A 15,262-nucleotide genomic window follows, 5' to 3' on the forward strand; every position below is an offset into this window, starting at 1 on the left:
TCTATTTCTTGGAACCTCACCTCAAGTGGGGAGTATTCCACATCTTCGGCCTACAACGCCCAATTTTTTGGGTCAACTCTCACAAGCATAAACAAGATGGTGTGGAAAATATGGACGCCTCCAAAAGTTAAGTTCTTTGCTTGGTTGGCCATTTAAAATAGACTATGGACGGTGGACCGTCTTGAGAAGAGGGGTTTGACAAATCGTGGCCTTTGCCCTCTTTGCAAACCATTCCAAGAGACGGCGGCTCACCTCTTCTTGCATTGTCGCTACACAAAAAGAGTTTGAGGGATAACAAAAGAGTGGCTCAGACTCCACAATATCATCATGCAAGAGTGAACAGCAAACCTATCCATCAAGAAGTGGTGGGGCAAAATGTGTAGCAAGGTCACCCTAAACCTCAAGGCAATGACCTCCCTCACCATGCTTGTTAGTTGGATGGTATGGTAGGAGTGGAACACAAGGGTCTTCTAAAATAAGTCCGCCCCACCTCCGATCCTTCTTGAGATCAATAAGAGCGAAGTTGAACTTTGGATAGCAGCGGGTGCTAAGCAATTGAGTTTTGTAATGACGGGATAGTAATCTCTTAAGTACTTTTTTATACTTTGCTTTGTCAAACTATTTCTCCTTAATTAGTGAAACGAGGCAAACCTCCGTAAAAAAAAACTATCTCTTTGTTGCTTGTTGTGCCTTCGCCCTAGCCTCACCTTCTTCCTCAGGTTTGGATGTTCTCCACAAACAACCCTTGTATCCAGTTCAGATCGACGCTCACGTCCTGGCTGTTAAGCTTCATGCACTAGCCACTTGAACCAAAAGTCCGAACTGATGGAAAGAGCTAGGCAATCTACTTTATACATGTCAACACCCCCTCTCACGTGTGACGGGAAGACGAGAAGACAAATCAACACGTGTAGAGAGGCAAAGAGGCAGCGGAAGGCTGGATACACACGGCAGGAAAGAGGCAGCGGGAGGCCGGATACACACGGCAGGAGGCTGCGGGGATTTTTTTAGAATAAATTGTGAAAGCCAGGATTTGAAATCGAGACCTGGGGCTCTGATACCATGTTATGGCAATATGCTTGTTGTATTACCAGGGGGCCAAAGGCCACAATATATAGTACATGTACAGGTGCACATATGCAGAAAGCCCCCTAATATATGGGGAAACTACAATATAAAGATATATACATCTAACACCCCCCTCAAACTCATGGTGGATCCACAACACTGAGTTTGGAGAGTAAGAAATCATGCTGCGCTCGAGTCCGTGCCTTCGTAAAGAAATCCGCCAATTGCAAATCTGAAGGCACATAATGAACCGCAACAACATCATCCTATACCTGAGCACGTGTGTAAAAAGCATCAACACCAATATGCTTGGTCAGCTCATGCTTGACCGGATCACGTGCAATACTGATAGCACCTGTCTTGTCGGACAAAAGTGGAGTGGGTGTCGTAACGAGAGACCCCAAAATCTGCAAGCAACCACCGTAACCAAGTCACCTCAGCAATCAACAAAGCCATAGCCCGCAACTCAGCCTCAACACTCGAACGAGGAAGCTGCGACCTGTTTCTTCGTCTTCCAAGCAACAAGCGAACCACCAAGAAACACACGGTAAGCGAGAAAGTGAACGACGATCCGTAGGATCACTCGCCCACGTAGCATCCGAATAGCATCGGAGGTCGGAGAGAGGCTGGAACGGGGAAAGAAAAGGCGACGAGTGATCGTGCCACAAAGGTAACGAAGAACACGGAGGAGATGACTATAGTGAACAGTGGTAGGAGCTGAGACAAGCCGACTCAGAATATGAACATGATAAGAAATATCGGGACGAGTGACGACAAGATAAACAAGACTCCCAACAAGATGGCGATAACGGGTGGGATCAGGAAGAGGATCACCATCAGTAGGACGAAGCTTAACATTAAGCTCCATAGGAGTATCGACCGTGCGCTCATCCCCAAGAGCAGCACAACCAAGAAGATCCTGAATGTACTTTTCCTTAGAGATAGAAAAGCCATCAGAAGTGGAGAAAACCTCAATGCCAAGAAAATAGTGAAGAGGACCAAGATCAGTCATAAGAAACTGATCGCGAAGACGAGCCTTGATGAAGGAAATATACTCAGGATCATCACCAGTAATGATCATATCATCAACATAGAGAAGAAGAAGAGTACGTCCACGAGGAGAAGTGTGAACGAAAAGTGCTGGATCATGAAGACTAGGAGAGAAACCAGCAGCCGGTCACCACATAGGCGAAGCGCTCAAACCGGACACGAGGGGCCTGTTTGAGACCATAGAGAGAACGTCGAAGACGACAAACCATCCCATCGGGAACGAGAATACCCGGGAGGAGGCTGCATGTAAACCTCCTCACTCAACTCGCCATTAAGAAAAGCATTCGAACATCAAGTCGGGAGACGGACCGGCGGCGAACGAAGCAACGGCAAGAAGGATACGCACGGTAGTCATATGAGCCACGGGGGCAAACGTCTCATCATAGTCACGGCCGTGCTCCCGCCGAAAGCCACGAGCCACAAGACGCGCTTTATAGCGCTCAAGAGATCCATCAGAGCGAGTCTTAATTTTATAGACCCACTTACACGTGATAGGACGAACACCAGAAGGGGGAGAAACAAGATCCCAAGTGCCAGTGCGCTCAAGCGTAGCGATCTCCTCAGCCATGGCAAGCTGCCATTCAGGATGACGCTCGGCATCCCGATAAGAAGTCGGCTCGGAAACGATAGAGATACCATACTGAATAGGAGAGTAACGAGTTGGAGCACGACGCTGACAAACAGGCCGTGAAGGGGGAAGGTCATCAGCAGAGGACAACTCATCAGAAGAAGAGGAAGAAGGGACATCATCAAAAGGATCCGAAGCTGGAGAACGAGGAGTACTAGGTGGACTAGACGGAGGAGAGGATGGCGCCGAAGGGGGCGCATCAGGACTAGGAGGGCGAGAAGACGGGATAGCAGGGGGTGCATCCGGAAAAAGAAGAAAAGATATATCATCCACTGGGTAAGTACCCGAGGTGGGACAAGGATAGAAGGGACGCGTCTCATCAAACGTGACATCACGAGAGATGCGCATCCGACGACCAACATGGTCCCAACAGCGATAGCCCTTATGCTCATCACTGTATCCGAGAAAAACATACTCAATAGACTGAGCCGTCAGTTTGGTGCGGTCGCGATGAGGGAGAAGAACATAGCAAATGCAACCAAATAAACGAAGTGTCGAGTAATCTGGAGAGCGACCAGAAAGACGCTCGAGAGGAATGCCACCTTGAAGGGCAGCAGAAGGCTGAATGTTAATGAGGTAAGTCGACGTAGGGACAGCCTCAGCCCGGAAATGCGGCGGAAGAGAGGAAGCAATCATCATAGCACGGGTAGTCTCAAGAATATGATGATGCTTACGCTCGACGACACCATTCTGAGCATGGGCGCCGGGACACGAGAACTGGGCAAGGGTGCCTCGCTCGGCAAGAACACCACGCGGAGTCTTTGGGAGATATACTCTCTACGAGAATCAGCACGAAACACACGAATAGGCGTGGAATACTGAGTACGAACCATGGCTGCAAAACGCTGATAAATAGAAAGCACCTCACTGCGAGAGTGCATAAGAAACAACCAGGTGTATCTTGAAAAATCATCAATGAACAAAATATAGTATCGATGACCCCCTTTCGAAGGAAAGGGAGCCGAACCCCAAACATCCGAATGAACTAAATCAAAAGGTCGCCGAGATACAGACGCACTAGTAGGATAGGGAAGCTGAATCTGTTTGCCTAAGATACATCTCCTGAGATAGACCCCAGAAGACCACGACGAACTAATGACGATAAACGGGAGCCACAGAGGTGACCCAACCGATGATGCCACTGCTGAAAAGATCCGGATGACGAAGCGGCAACCGCAGGGAGAGCGGCGGATGAAGTGTCGGCGGAAGGAACGCGAAGCCGGTCTAACTCCCGAGCCCCGGGGACTCAAGGCTGCGAGGGCCAGCTCCAACCGGGGCACGTGTACGGCGGTCTCGAACGAGCACAAGAATCAGCGTCAAGAATGACGCGACAACCGAAATCGATAAGGCGACTAGCAAAAAACAGGTTCATTTTAAGACTAGGAACATGAGAAACATCAGGAACAAAGAAAGAGGTAGTAGAAAGGGTGCCTCGACTGGAAACAGGGAGAGAGGTACCATCAGCCGTGAGAACACGAACATGAGAAACAAGAGAGCGAAGAGCAGAAAGAATAGAAGACGCAGAGGTCATACGAAAAGAAGCTCCAGAATCCAGATACCACGGGGATGACGTACTCGATTGTGTGGAAGGTGGTGGTCGCGCGGTGCCGAGAAGAGCCGGGCACGGAACCGGCGGTACCCGTCGAGGAAGAGCACTGTACCGGCGAGCGAGACCACGAAGACCACGGATAATGTCCCGATCGAGATAGCGCAACGGCGAGAAGATCACGAAGAACCAGCTCTAACGACGAGTATCTCTGCGGCGGACGTAAGGCTGGGATCCCTCGCGCCGACAAGTAGAGACGAGTGTGGCCGGTCCCGCCACGGTAGGTGCAAGGAAGTGATGTCGAACCACGAGGCTCGTTGGGGCGGCCGGCCACGGAATGGAGGAGTAGGGAGTATCGGGCTGTGATGGAGACCGCAACGAAGCCGGCGGCATAGGAGGTCCACGAGCGAGACGGCACGGGAGGGCCACGAGCGGCAAGAACGAGAGGGAACCTCAAGAAGACCAGCACCACGAAGACGAGTCTCCTCGGCACGAAGCTCGGCAAGTACCTCGGAGAGCGGAACACGACCACGGGCAAGCAGGCTGGGCACGACGCCGCTCAAACTCCTTACGGAGCCGTGACAAGAACTCAAAACGCGGCTGAAACTCCGGATCCGCGCGCACGGTCGGACGAGCGGGGACATGTGGCACACACGAGTGCATGCGAAGAGAATCAAGGCGACGCCAAATAGCGGCACTCCGAGTGTAGAACTCATCAATAGTAGAATCACCCTGTTGAAGGGCATGCTCTGGCGGACCACGGACGAGGTAAAGAGCATCCCCGGACGGCGATAGCGGCCGATGAAGAAAAGCCCACGCGAGCGGCGGCGGTGGGAAGACCCATAAACTCAGCGGCATGCGAGGCGCGAACACTTGGAGGTGAGAACAGCAGCAGCACGAGCATACTCATCTATCCACTGAGTGTACTCAGTCAGATCTAGCCGGTAAGTCACAACGACAGTAGAGTGGTCCTGGACCTTCCGGTCATAATCAGCCAGAGCAGTGTCATCAACACTCTTGGCTGCATCCTTATCCGCCTGAGTAGCATCAGGGGTAAGGGCAACAGGTGGCGGTGCAACAGGCACCGTAGGAGCAACGTGGCGCGGCAGACAAGAGACCTCGCCAGAAAGCACACCCCAAAGACGAAGACCGCGCATGTGTACGCGCATGAAGGCAGCGAAATCAGGGTAATTCACGCCATCAAAGATCACCGGGCAGCGAGGGATCGCAACATAGCCCGAGGAAGACATAGTTCTCTCTCTTTTTTTTTTCTTTTTTTTTTACCTCAGATCGAAGTCAACGGAGACGAAAAAAAGGGCCGGCGGCGCAGATCGGGGAGCGGGCGGCGCGGATCGGGGAGCAGGCGGCGGGGGCGGCGCAGATCAGGGAAATCGGGGAGCGGGCGACGCTGGCACCTGCTGGAACTCCTCCGATCTCTGGACGAGCGGCGAAGAGCGGGCGAGGCAGAGAGCTGAGCGGGCGCGTCGGGCGGAGGGAGTCGAGGCAGAGAGCGGAGCGGGGCGTCGGGCGGAGGGAGTCGGCGGCACACGGGCGGAGGGAGTCGAGGCAGAGAGCGGAGCGGGCGGGGCGTCGGTCGGAGGGAGTCAGCGGCACTGCGAGGAGAGTACAGCAGGCCTGGCGCTGCGTGGAGAGCACAGCAGGTCTGGCGCGAGGATCGAACCAAGCAGGAGTCGAGCAAGCAGTAGATCGATCAGATCGAGGACGGGGGCGGACGGACAGGCGACGGACGGAGATGAACAAGCAACGTCGGCAGGGGAACTAGGGGATCAATTTTTGCTCTAATACCATGTTAAGCTTCATGCACTAGCCACTTGAACCAAAAGTCCGAACTGATGGAAAGGACTAGGCAATCTAGTTTATACTTTATACATGTCAACACTGGCAATCATACCGGTGGCAACGGATTGTGACACCGTCCAGGCGGGTTGCCAGTTCTCTTGTTGACTGTTGGTCTGAATGTTGAGCTCCCGCACTTCGTTCTGCACCCCATCATTTTCTGTTTACATGGTGCACTTTGTTTTGTACCTAATTTGGATCGTTCTTGGTTGTTTGACCACGTGGGCTCCTGCCTTTTATTTAGCATTAGTACTCCTTCCTTTTCGTATGTACATGGTGCACACGTTAATGTCTTGCGTATGAAACCTGTTGCGTTAAGCTTACTCTGGGACCAACTAAATATCTGGCCTCTGTTATTGTCTGTAGTACCTCTTGTTGATAATAAATTTGTTTTGAACCATTATATTTCCTAGTTGCAACTTGAAAGGGACTGTCGTTGATTTCATCTTGAGTTTGTTTACTTGGCAATTTGCCAAAGTTCTGAATAACGTTTTAGGTTGGTTTTAGCTATGGCCAGGTCCAACTTAAGTATTACTAGATGCTTATGCAAATTATCTTTCAAGAAGGTGTTTGTGTTCTGCAATCCAATTGATCTTTTTGATGTGATAGCTGGGTGTATCTAGACTTCAACGACTGTGTGCATCCCGGTTATGCAAATGGTAGGTGTAATATTTGAACTTATTGAATAACAAAAGCATCTTTTATCGAAAAAATGGGTGTATCTTTTGCCATGGCTATGTTAAGAATTTGGCTGAGTCTAGACCTTTGAACAAATTATGACGCTTAATATGTCTGCCCAATGTGACTATTTGGGCTGGGCTGTCTGCTCGCGTGGGCGAGCTTCTACAGTACACCTTGTTTCTTTTACGCTACTTCATAACTCAAGAGATACTCTGGGGACAAGACGTTTTCGCAACTAGGAGTAAGATGCTCATGTTTTCTAAGATGAGTTTTCAATGCATTTCGAAATATCAAAAAATTCTAGCAAAAAATATCGCACGTACATCTCAACATTCTAAGTTCTTGCAAAGTCATTTCACAAAGAACATATATTATTTATGACATGCTTAAAAAAACGATATTCCATGCTCAAATACCTCTTAGGGGGACATTTCGTTATTTTTTTCCACAACACACGTAAAAATCAGGTTTTCCCAAAAATTGGTGTGCACTCTGCGAAAGTTTTGTTCGATTTTTTAAAATATTTTTTCGAGTGGCAAGAGCACATGCACCTGGATCAAAAGTGCATTTTCGATATTCTGGAACTAAAGTTCTCACGTGTTAGCTGTCTGCAGCTTCAGTTGTTGATAATAAATAGCTTCCTGACCATTTAGTTTCTAGCAGTTGCAAGGCTGCTACGTTAACCTCTCGTCCTAGAATCATGTATAATATGCAAGTTGCTACGTTAGCCCAAGCTCACGTTCTGAATAATGATTTGGGCTGGCTTTTACTACTGGCCAGGTCAAGAAATATTGTGCAACCACATTATCTAGGGCTCACATCCTCAATAATGGTTCAACTCTTGCTAGTCAAGTCAAGTAATATTGTGCCACCATCCCACTGGACGAGTAAAAAACTGATTTTGACTTCTTTTTAGTATTTCTTAGGACGAGGAGACATTTATAATATTGTGAAGTTCCCAACCCCCGTGTTGTCTCTAGGGGCGGCTCAGGGGAACCCTAACCCTACCGCAGCTTCCACCCCCGCCCCCAAGCTCCATCCCTCCTCGCTGTCGCCGGATGATTTCACCGGGCTAAGACCGTGTGGAAGACGGCGGCGGCGGGGCCTCTCCCCAGCGGCCACGCTACTCTCGCAGATCGGGGCGGCGACTCTGCTCCGGTTGGGGAGGCTTGGCCCCCTGCGGCGGCGGCCAGTCCGGCAGCACGGACTGGAGCTCCCCTCGCGCTCTGTGGACTCCTCTGCCGCGCCTCCGGTGGCGGAGCTCCGACTCCTCCTGCACCGGCCCAGCGGTGTCGACCTCGACAGCTTTGTGGTTTTGGCTCATCGCGGTGGGGTGGGGTTGCGGCCCCCCTCCTGCTATGTGGTTCCTCTGTGCAGGTTGGTGGCCTGCCGGCTGTTGATGGTCGTCGACGGTGCCCTGGAGGTGGCCGCCAGATCGTGCAGGATCTAGCCCGTCGACTTCGTCAGGGGCGAGGTTTGTGGTGGCCTGGAGGCTGGCTTCGGCTGGTTGCGTGAAGATGGTGGCCTTGAAGTTCCGGGCGAAAATCTGCCCGGCTATGGCCGGCCGGCGGTGGCTGCTCTCGTGGGCGTTGTTCCCTTGTTGGAGGCACCACCGTGGAGCCCCTCGGCCTCCAAGCTCGGATCAAGCTCTTCGGGTGAAAGATTTGGCCCTGTTGGGTTGGGCGACAGGCGTCGTCTCACGTCGCTTACCTCCTTTGGGGTGTCTTCTAGAAGACTTCAATCACATCTGTACTTCCTTTGGGCTGGACGTACACAACTTCGCGGTTGGCGATGTGGGTGTTCCGTGTGGCGACTAATGTGGCAACGATGGCGTTGAAGAGTGATAGTTTGGTCACGGCAAGACCTTGTTAGTCGGCTTGGCCCGGCGTGTCCGAGTTTCCTCCAAGATAGTCTTCCGTTGCTGTGGAGTTGGAGCTTCCATGTTCTTCGAGGTCTCCATTGGGCGTACGATGACCTGCAAGGGGAGGTCCAGGTGAAGTTCGCCTTCGGCGCAGGTCTTTCGCATCCCCTCGTCGGAGCTCGACATCCGAGTCGGAGCTGCTTTCCCTTACACGAGGAGCCACTTGTTGGCTTCGGCCGACTTGAGCCTGGTGGTACCGCTTCGGCAAGGTCTTTGGTGGTCGCTTCTTCGGAGAAGTCGGAGGCGCTGTAGGTGCGGAGTGATGACGATGACACCGGTGAGCAGCTTCGACGATGATCTTCGCCTAGGTGGTGTTTGTGCAGCTTTGGTGGGTTGCCAGGGTGGTTGTGTGTGTGCCCATGCGACGATCGTGTTCCATGACGGTCGACATTGGTGGTTGTACCGGTTTTTGGCCGGTTTTCCGCTAATAAACCGGCCATCTATTCTTCTCTATTGATGAAAATGACAGGTCTTGCCTCATTGAAAAATAAATTAAAATATTGCTCGGTCATTTCTAGCATCTTTTGGCAGCTTGTCCATAAGTGTTTTGCTATATTTGGAACTATGTTTTAAATAGTCGGCTACAGGCTATAGCCGCGGTCTCCCAAAACAGTTATAGCTCGGTTATACCCGGCTATTTAAGGACTTTGACACCTTTTAGCGGGCTAATGCAGTTAGCCGTGCCATGCGGAAAATGCTATAGCAGGCTATAGCCCGGCTATAGCCGGCTATTTTAAACTATGATTTGGAATGATGGCTTTATTTGTTCTGTGTTCAGGTGCGGTACACACGGTTCTATGTGGCTTCATTTTCTCTGTTGGATGCAGATTTTGTGCAACCCGTCGAGCTGCAGGCGGCCTTGGATTGTTTTCAAGGTTAAAAAGATGGAAAATTTCAGAATGAAATTTCTCTCTGTTCAGTTTCTTATATATAACTGAAAACCGGCCAAACCCATGTTTGGAAAACAAAAGGAAGGACATCACCATCTTCCATCGTCCATCTGCGTGCCAACATTGTGGTGATCGGGAGTTTTTTTTTTCCATTCAGTTTGTAGGTCCTTCTCTCGATTGATGCCATGAAAGACTTCCTGTTTTGGCTCCTGCACACGATAGGAATTTTTCGTCAGCAAACAGATTCGAGATTCCCAATTTCAAGGCAAAACAATGTTCTGTCCTGTTGGCGTCCGTCCCAAATTAATCTGTGGTGATGATCTTTTAACAGACGGATTAAGCTCCTCAGCGCCAATTCAATAGCCCAACATTCTCGGGAGAAAAAAAAGGCAATTCAGTAGACCAAGTACTCAAGTAGCCAGCTACGACACGAGTGATGAAGCAGAGGCTAGGTCGTCGTACTGCTGCAGTGCTGCACAAGTTGCCGGCTATCCCATGTTAGAATAGCGTAGAATCTCGTTGTTTCCTATGGTGATCGCGATGTGGATGCGATTCGATTGTCGTAAGCTCCTTGATTCCTTCCATCCGGTGCTGAATATATAAGCGGCAGCCTAGTAATGTCATTCATGCCGTGCCAAACCAGCTAGCCGCGATAATTGAGCATCTCCTCATTCCGTGCTTCCAGCACGCAGCCTCTACACTAATAACTGATCAAAGCAAGCAATCAATGGCCAGGCGATTGCTCACGCCGAACACCGCGCCGCCGCCCACGGCGACGGGAACGGCAGCGCATTCGGGGTGGGACGTGAACCGGTCGGCCGTCAAGGTGGCCATCGTCGGCAACGTGGTCGTCGTGCTGCTCTTCTTCGTCGCCGTCGTGTGGCGCCTCTTCTTCTCCGGGAAAGGCCAAGAAGGAACCATTGCGCCCGAAGGCGGCGGCGCGGCGGCCGCCGAGGCGGACGCGCTCTCCTCCGCCGAGAGCTCGCCGAGCGCGTCTCCGCGGGGAAAAGGGCTCAGGAAGGAGGACCTCGTGGCGCTGCCCGTGTACGTCCACGGCGCCGGCGCGTCGGCGGAGGAGGGCAGCGGCGGCAAGGTGGAATGCGCGGTGTGCATCTGCGAGCTCGGAGACGGCGACACCGGCCGGCTCCTGCCGAGGTGCGGGCACCGGTTCCACGCCGAGTGCGTCGACAGGTGGTTCCGGTCGCACGCCACATGCCCACTCTGCCGCACCGTTGTGGGAGGTCAACCCCAAGGAGCAGCTGCGGAGTGTTGAACAGAACAGTCAGCCATATGCAGAAGTGTGTGGTTGTTCCTGTTAACCTATACCAATGTCAGTTGATAGATAGATTTATTCAGGTGACTTGAAGCACAAGTTCAACACTCAGCGAATTTGCAGAGTTCACGTTATGAGAATCTGAGGCGCACTTCGACCATGCGCTGACAAGAGAACTTTTTTTTTAAACCGCTAACAAGAGAACTTTCAAGTAATAAAACATCCTTTATCGAAAAACAAGAGCTTATATATAGATGACGATGTTCAAACTAACTCTCTCCTAGGCATGACAACGAACGGCTCCCCATTTAGTAATTACAGGTAGTAGAACTAACGACAAAGCTCACAAAGAACACCAGAAAACATCTCAAACCATGGTGCCATGGCCAGTCCGGCTACCTCTGCAACAAGTTTTCACAGGCGCCTCGATATCGGTGTGAAAATCGTCTTTCATTGAGAAAAATATTTTCCCTTTACGAAACATCAAAGGATTATATCTAGGTTTGATCCTTGGTGGGATGAAGGTGCCACTGTCTACCTAGAGGTTGCTTCTCACCGTTCCTTCCATCTTGTGTCTAGCCTACTGACTTCGTCGTTTTTAGCTACCAGGGGTGACTTGATATATTAGGTCCAGGTTACAAATGTTTGGCTCAAACACTTAGCTTTTGTTGGTTACAATTCAACTTCTACATATATATATTATTCAATATAAATTCTAGTAACTTTACCTCAGCGAATGTATTATTCATCTTGAAATCTTCATGCATTTCGTGTTTGGCTCAAAAACTTGTTCAGGTTTGAACCAACTAATCCTGAATTTCGTTGATACTTCTTTGACTTCACATGATTTTACCGATAATTAAGGTTTCTTTTATAACAATGAATATTACCAAAAATAAGTATTTCATCCCTCTTTGTTTTCTTCACCCAACTTTTCAAAATATTGTTCAACACCATGAAACATCGACCCTGAATACATAATCAACACTCTCACTAAATTTGTCTTCTCTCTTCCGCAGAGAGCTCGCGTCCCCTTGGAGAAAAGGGAATGACGACGGTGGACCTTGACCGTTGTACGTCCATGGCGATGAGGGCGACAATGTAGAGTTCGTAGTGTGCATCCGCGAGCAAGGAGCTGGCGGGGCAATATCTAGTGATACCACACTTCAATTGCTACCGTGATACCACTCTTCAAAATTTAAATTTATAAATGTCTAAAAAGTTCAAAAAATATCGTGACAAATTAATACATGAATAGCGTCATTTATATTTCTGTCTTCTTGTGACAATATTTTTGTTAGATTTATCTTTTTTTCTCTGTGTCTATTTTAAGTTCGATTATGAATATTTTAGGGATGGTAAACACACATAAGCACTCACATATTAAAAAAATTAGACACTTATAAATTTAATTTTTTAAATTGACATACAGTATCACTAGATATTTTTCTGAAGATTCCGTCAATTTTTTTCCCCGATGATGGCGAAACCGGCCGGCTCCTACCAAGGTGCGTCAGGCGGACGGCGACTGATCCGTTGAGTTTGGAGTGTGACCTGTGACGTGTGAGACATAGACAGAAGTGCTTTCTTGTACTGTAACATTTTGAAGCCAAAGACGTTCGTTACAAGCACACGTTCGACATACAGGATTTCCCGAGTTCAACCTCGAAAAAAAAAGGATTTCCCGAGTTCAATCCCACGAGGCTATGGCCCACACCAACATGTTTTTATTTATTTAGGAAACTGCTACTATATCATGTTGGATCTATATGAGCGAGAATTCACTTTGAAGCTCCGGTATCATGGAGCCTTCTATTTTTCGAAATTTAGAAACAAGATTTAAAACTTTTAAAAAAATCTAGACATAAATGTACTCTACCAATACAGAATATCTTAACTCAAAATATATCCTAGGCTTAACAAAAAGACAAAGTCAGACAGGTTTGGGAGTGTTTGAAAATTTGCACCATTCACTACTTTAGATGTTTGATTTTTTCATTTTTGTGCAGCACAAAATAGTCGGTATTTCGAGGTGAAATTTTTTCGTGTTGGTAGATTACATTGTTTTTTACATTTAGAATTGCTGATCCAATTTTTTGAAACTTCAAATCACCTTTATTGAACCGTTCAACAAAATAAACTTTATGTAGCTTGTGACCTAACAATCTGCACTCCTGTATAGGCTGCAACCCATGTAAGCAACCTATATACCCATCACTATGTTAGCTTGGGATAACTTGAAAGACTGAAGTTCAGTCTCATATCCGAGTTGAAATAGAGTTGGGTCGTTTATTTGGTGAGCTCTTCTAATCACACCAAGTGAGTGAGAAGAGAAGGCAACACATTTTGCTTGTTGCCAACTGAGTAGGGTACTTGTCGACATGTCATGTGTGTATGAATGTTCGAGGTGTGTTCTGGTCTTCCAAGGCGTGACGATTCGACCGGCTCAGTACCTCCACCTCCCATGCTACACGACCAGAGACTGGACAGATCTAGGTCTCAGCGTCCTCACTATCTCTCTCGTCATAGTTTCTTTTGATGCGCCGCTCTTTAGACCTCCCATCCCGGCGAGCACGAGATCCTTCACCTAGAAATGGACGATATGGGTTTTCTTGGGAGCACCTTGGCACGAATGCCCGCCTCCGTTCGACTTCTTTCTCATTGAATTCTATGGCTTCATCGACCTCGACAACACCATGGCCGACATCGACAATAAAGCTTTGGTGGCGATCTCCCCGATTGCGACATATGTGTTTTTCATCTCTTTCCCGCCACTAGTACTTCCTCCATATACAGATTTTCTACATGTGCTTAGTATGATTCATGTAATTAAGTTTGCTAGTGTTTATGTCATGTTGATCTCGAGAATTAAACTCGCTCGGAAACTACTTAATAACCTAACATACATGTGGGAAAACGCGTGCATTGCGTCCATCATATCCAGCATGCGATACACATGCACATTACGTCGAGGGGAAGAAGGGAAAAGGGTCCCAGCTCCCAACCTTATCTCTTTGTCCATCTATCTTCTCCACTCGATTCTCGGCCTCCTTCCCGTCCTCTTTCACATGGCTCGCCGAATAAAATCATCGCGCATTGTGGTGCCTTGCACCTCCACTCTTTACCGCTGGTGCCCCTGCACCTCCTATTACCCTACCATCAATGCCCTGCATCTTCTCTCCCCTCACCTCTACTGCCGCTAGTGGCGTCACTGAGATTTGGTCGCGCACTGCTTCTGCAAAAGTAGTGGCGGAGCTGATGTAGAACGATTGGGAGCAAATGAACCCAATGATTTTTGCCAGATCTTCATTAAATTAGTAATGTGATTGAATTTTAGTGAGAGATTATGCCATAAGCAATAGAGCTGAACCAAATAACATTGTGCTCTAGCTTCACCACTGTGCAAAAGCGGATCCTGGAGGACGTCGACGATCACTCTACAATAGATGCGCCAGGTGTTAACGACAGACTTTTGCTTCGAGGAAGGGTGGTGGTGTTGCGAGTGGCTACCGACCGAGCCGCCAGATGATGGCGATGGTGCTGTGACGAGCGGCGGCGTTGTTGCGACGCCACAGTAATTTAAGCGGTGGCCAGTGGGGGCGCTGCTACGAGTAGTGGGGGGAGGGGGTGATGCGAGCATTGGGCGGCGGTTCTGTTAATAATAGTAGACGACTGCCGGGGATCACGGTGAAGCAACGGGACGAGCCGCCAGGGATCAGGGTGGCGTGGCGGAGATGGGATAGGAGGTTCAGCAAGGGCAGGCCCTAGACCGTCTGTTGCAAAGAGGGATACTCGTTGGTTGGGTGGTTTCTCTAATTGGGTCCAATAGTTCCACGTGCCTGATCGTAGGGCTCGTGAGGCAGGGGATCGATCGCTCGGAAGTCACTCATCACACACTTTTTAGCAATGGTCATGGAGGACAAAGAAGTACACTTTAAACCCAGATCCAGAAAAAAATAATATATGAGAGCAACCTCTGAGAAGCTACGCTGCCTCCAATTAAGCCATCAAAATGAAAATGCTCTTTGTTAAATCCGCCCTTCGGTCAGACCGTCAGATGATACCACGGGAAGAACGACAATCCTACATAGGCTTCGTAGCTTCCGGCGAACCAGCGCGTGTAGTGCTTTGATCGCAGGGGCAACCCCAACACCACGCCCATGAGGGCGACACGAGCTCCCAATAGTCGACATGATGCCAAAACATGCCACAGCGCTGCGGTACACTTCCCGGTCATTCTCACAGCGAAACACTGGAAACCAATATGAGTGTTTGTATCTAGCCCACTAGAAATCGAATTTCAAGTTTGCCGTTACAAGCGTCTAATCGAGCCTGAATATTGTTCCCC

The 15,262-nt window shown here is 49.3% G+C and overlaps 1 protein-coding gene across 1 annotated transcript; it reads left to right on the forward strand.

Moving 5' to 3' along the window:
- The first annotated feature begins 10,368 nt into the window (after positions 1-10,368).
- LOC124695509 (RING-H2 finger protein ATL5-like) lies at positions 10,369-10,914 on the forward strand. Its single transcript, XM_047228347.1, has one exon. It carries the CDS (start codon positions 10,369-10,371, stop codon positions 10,912-10,914), a length of 546 nt encoding a protein of 181 aa, XP_047084303.1.
- The last annotated feature ends 4,348 nt before the right edge of the window (positions 10,915-15,262 follow it).

This window comes from Lolium rigidum, chromosome 3 (assembly GCF_022539505.1).
Source record: "Lolium rigidum isolate FL_2022 chromosome 3, APGP_CSIRO_Lrig_0.1, whole genome shotgun sequence".
Lineage (NCBI taxonomy): Eukaryota > Viridiplantae > Streptophyta > Magnoliopsida > Poales > Poaceae > Lolium > Lolium rigidum.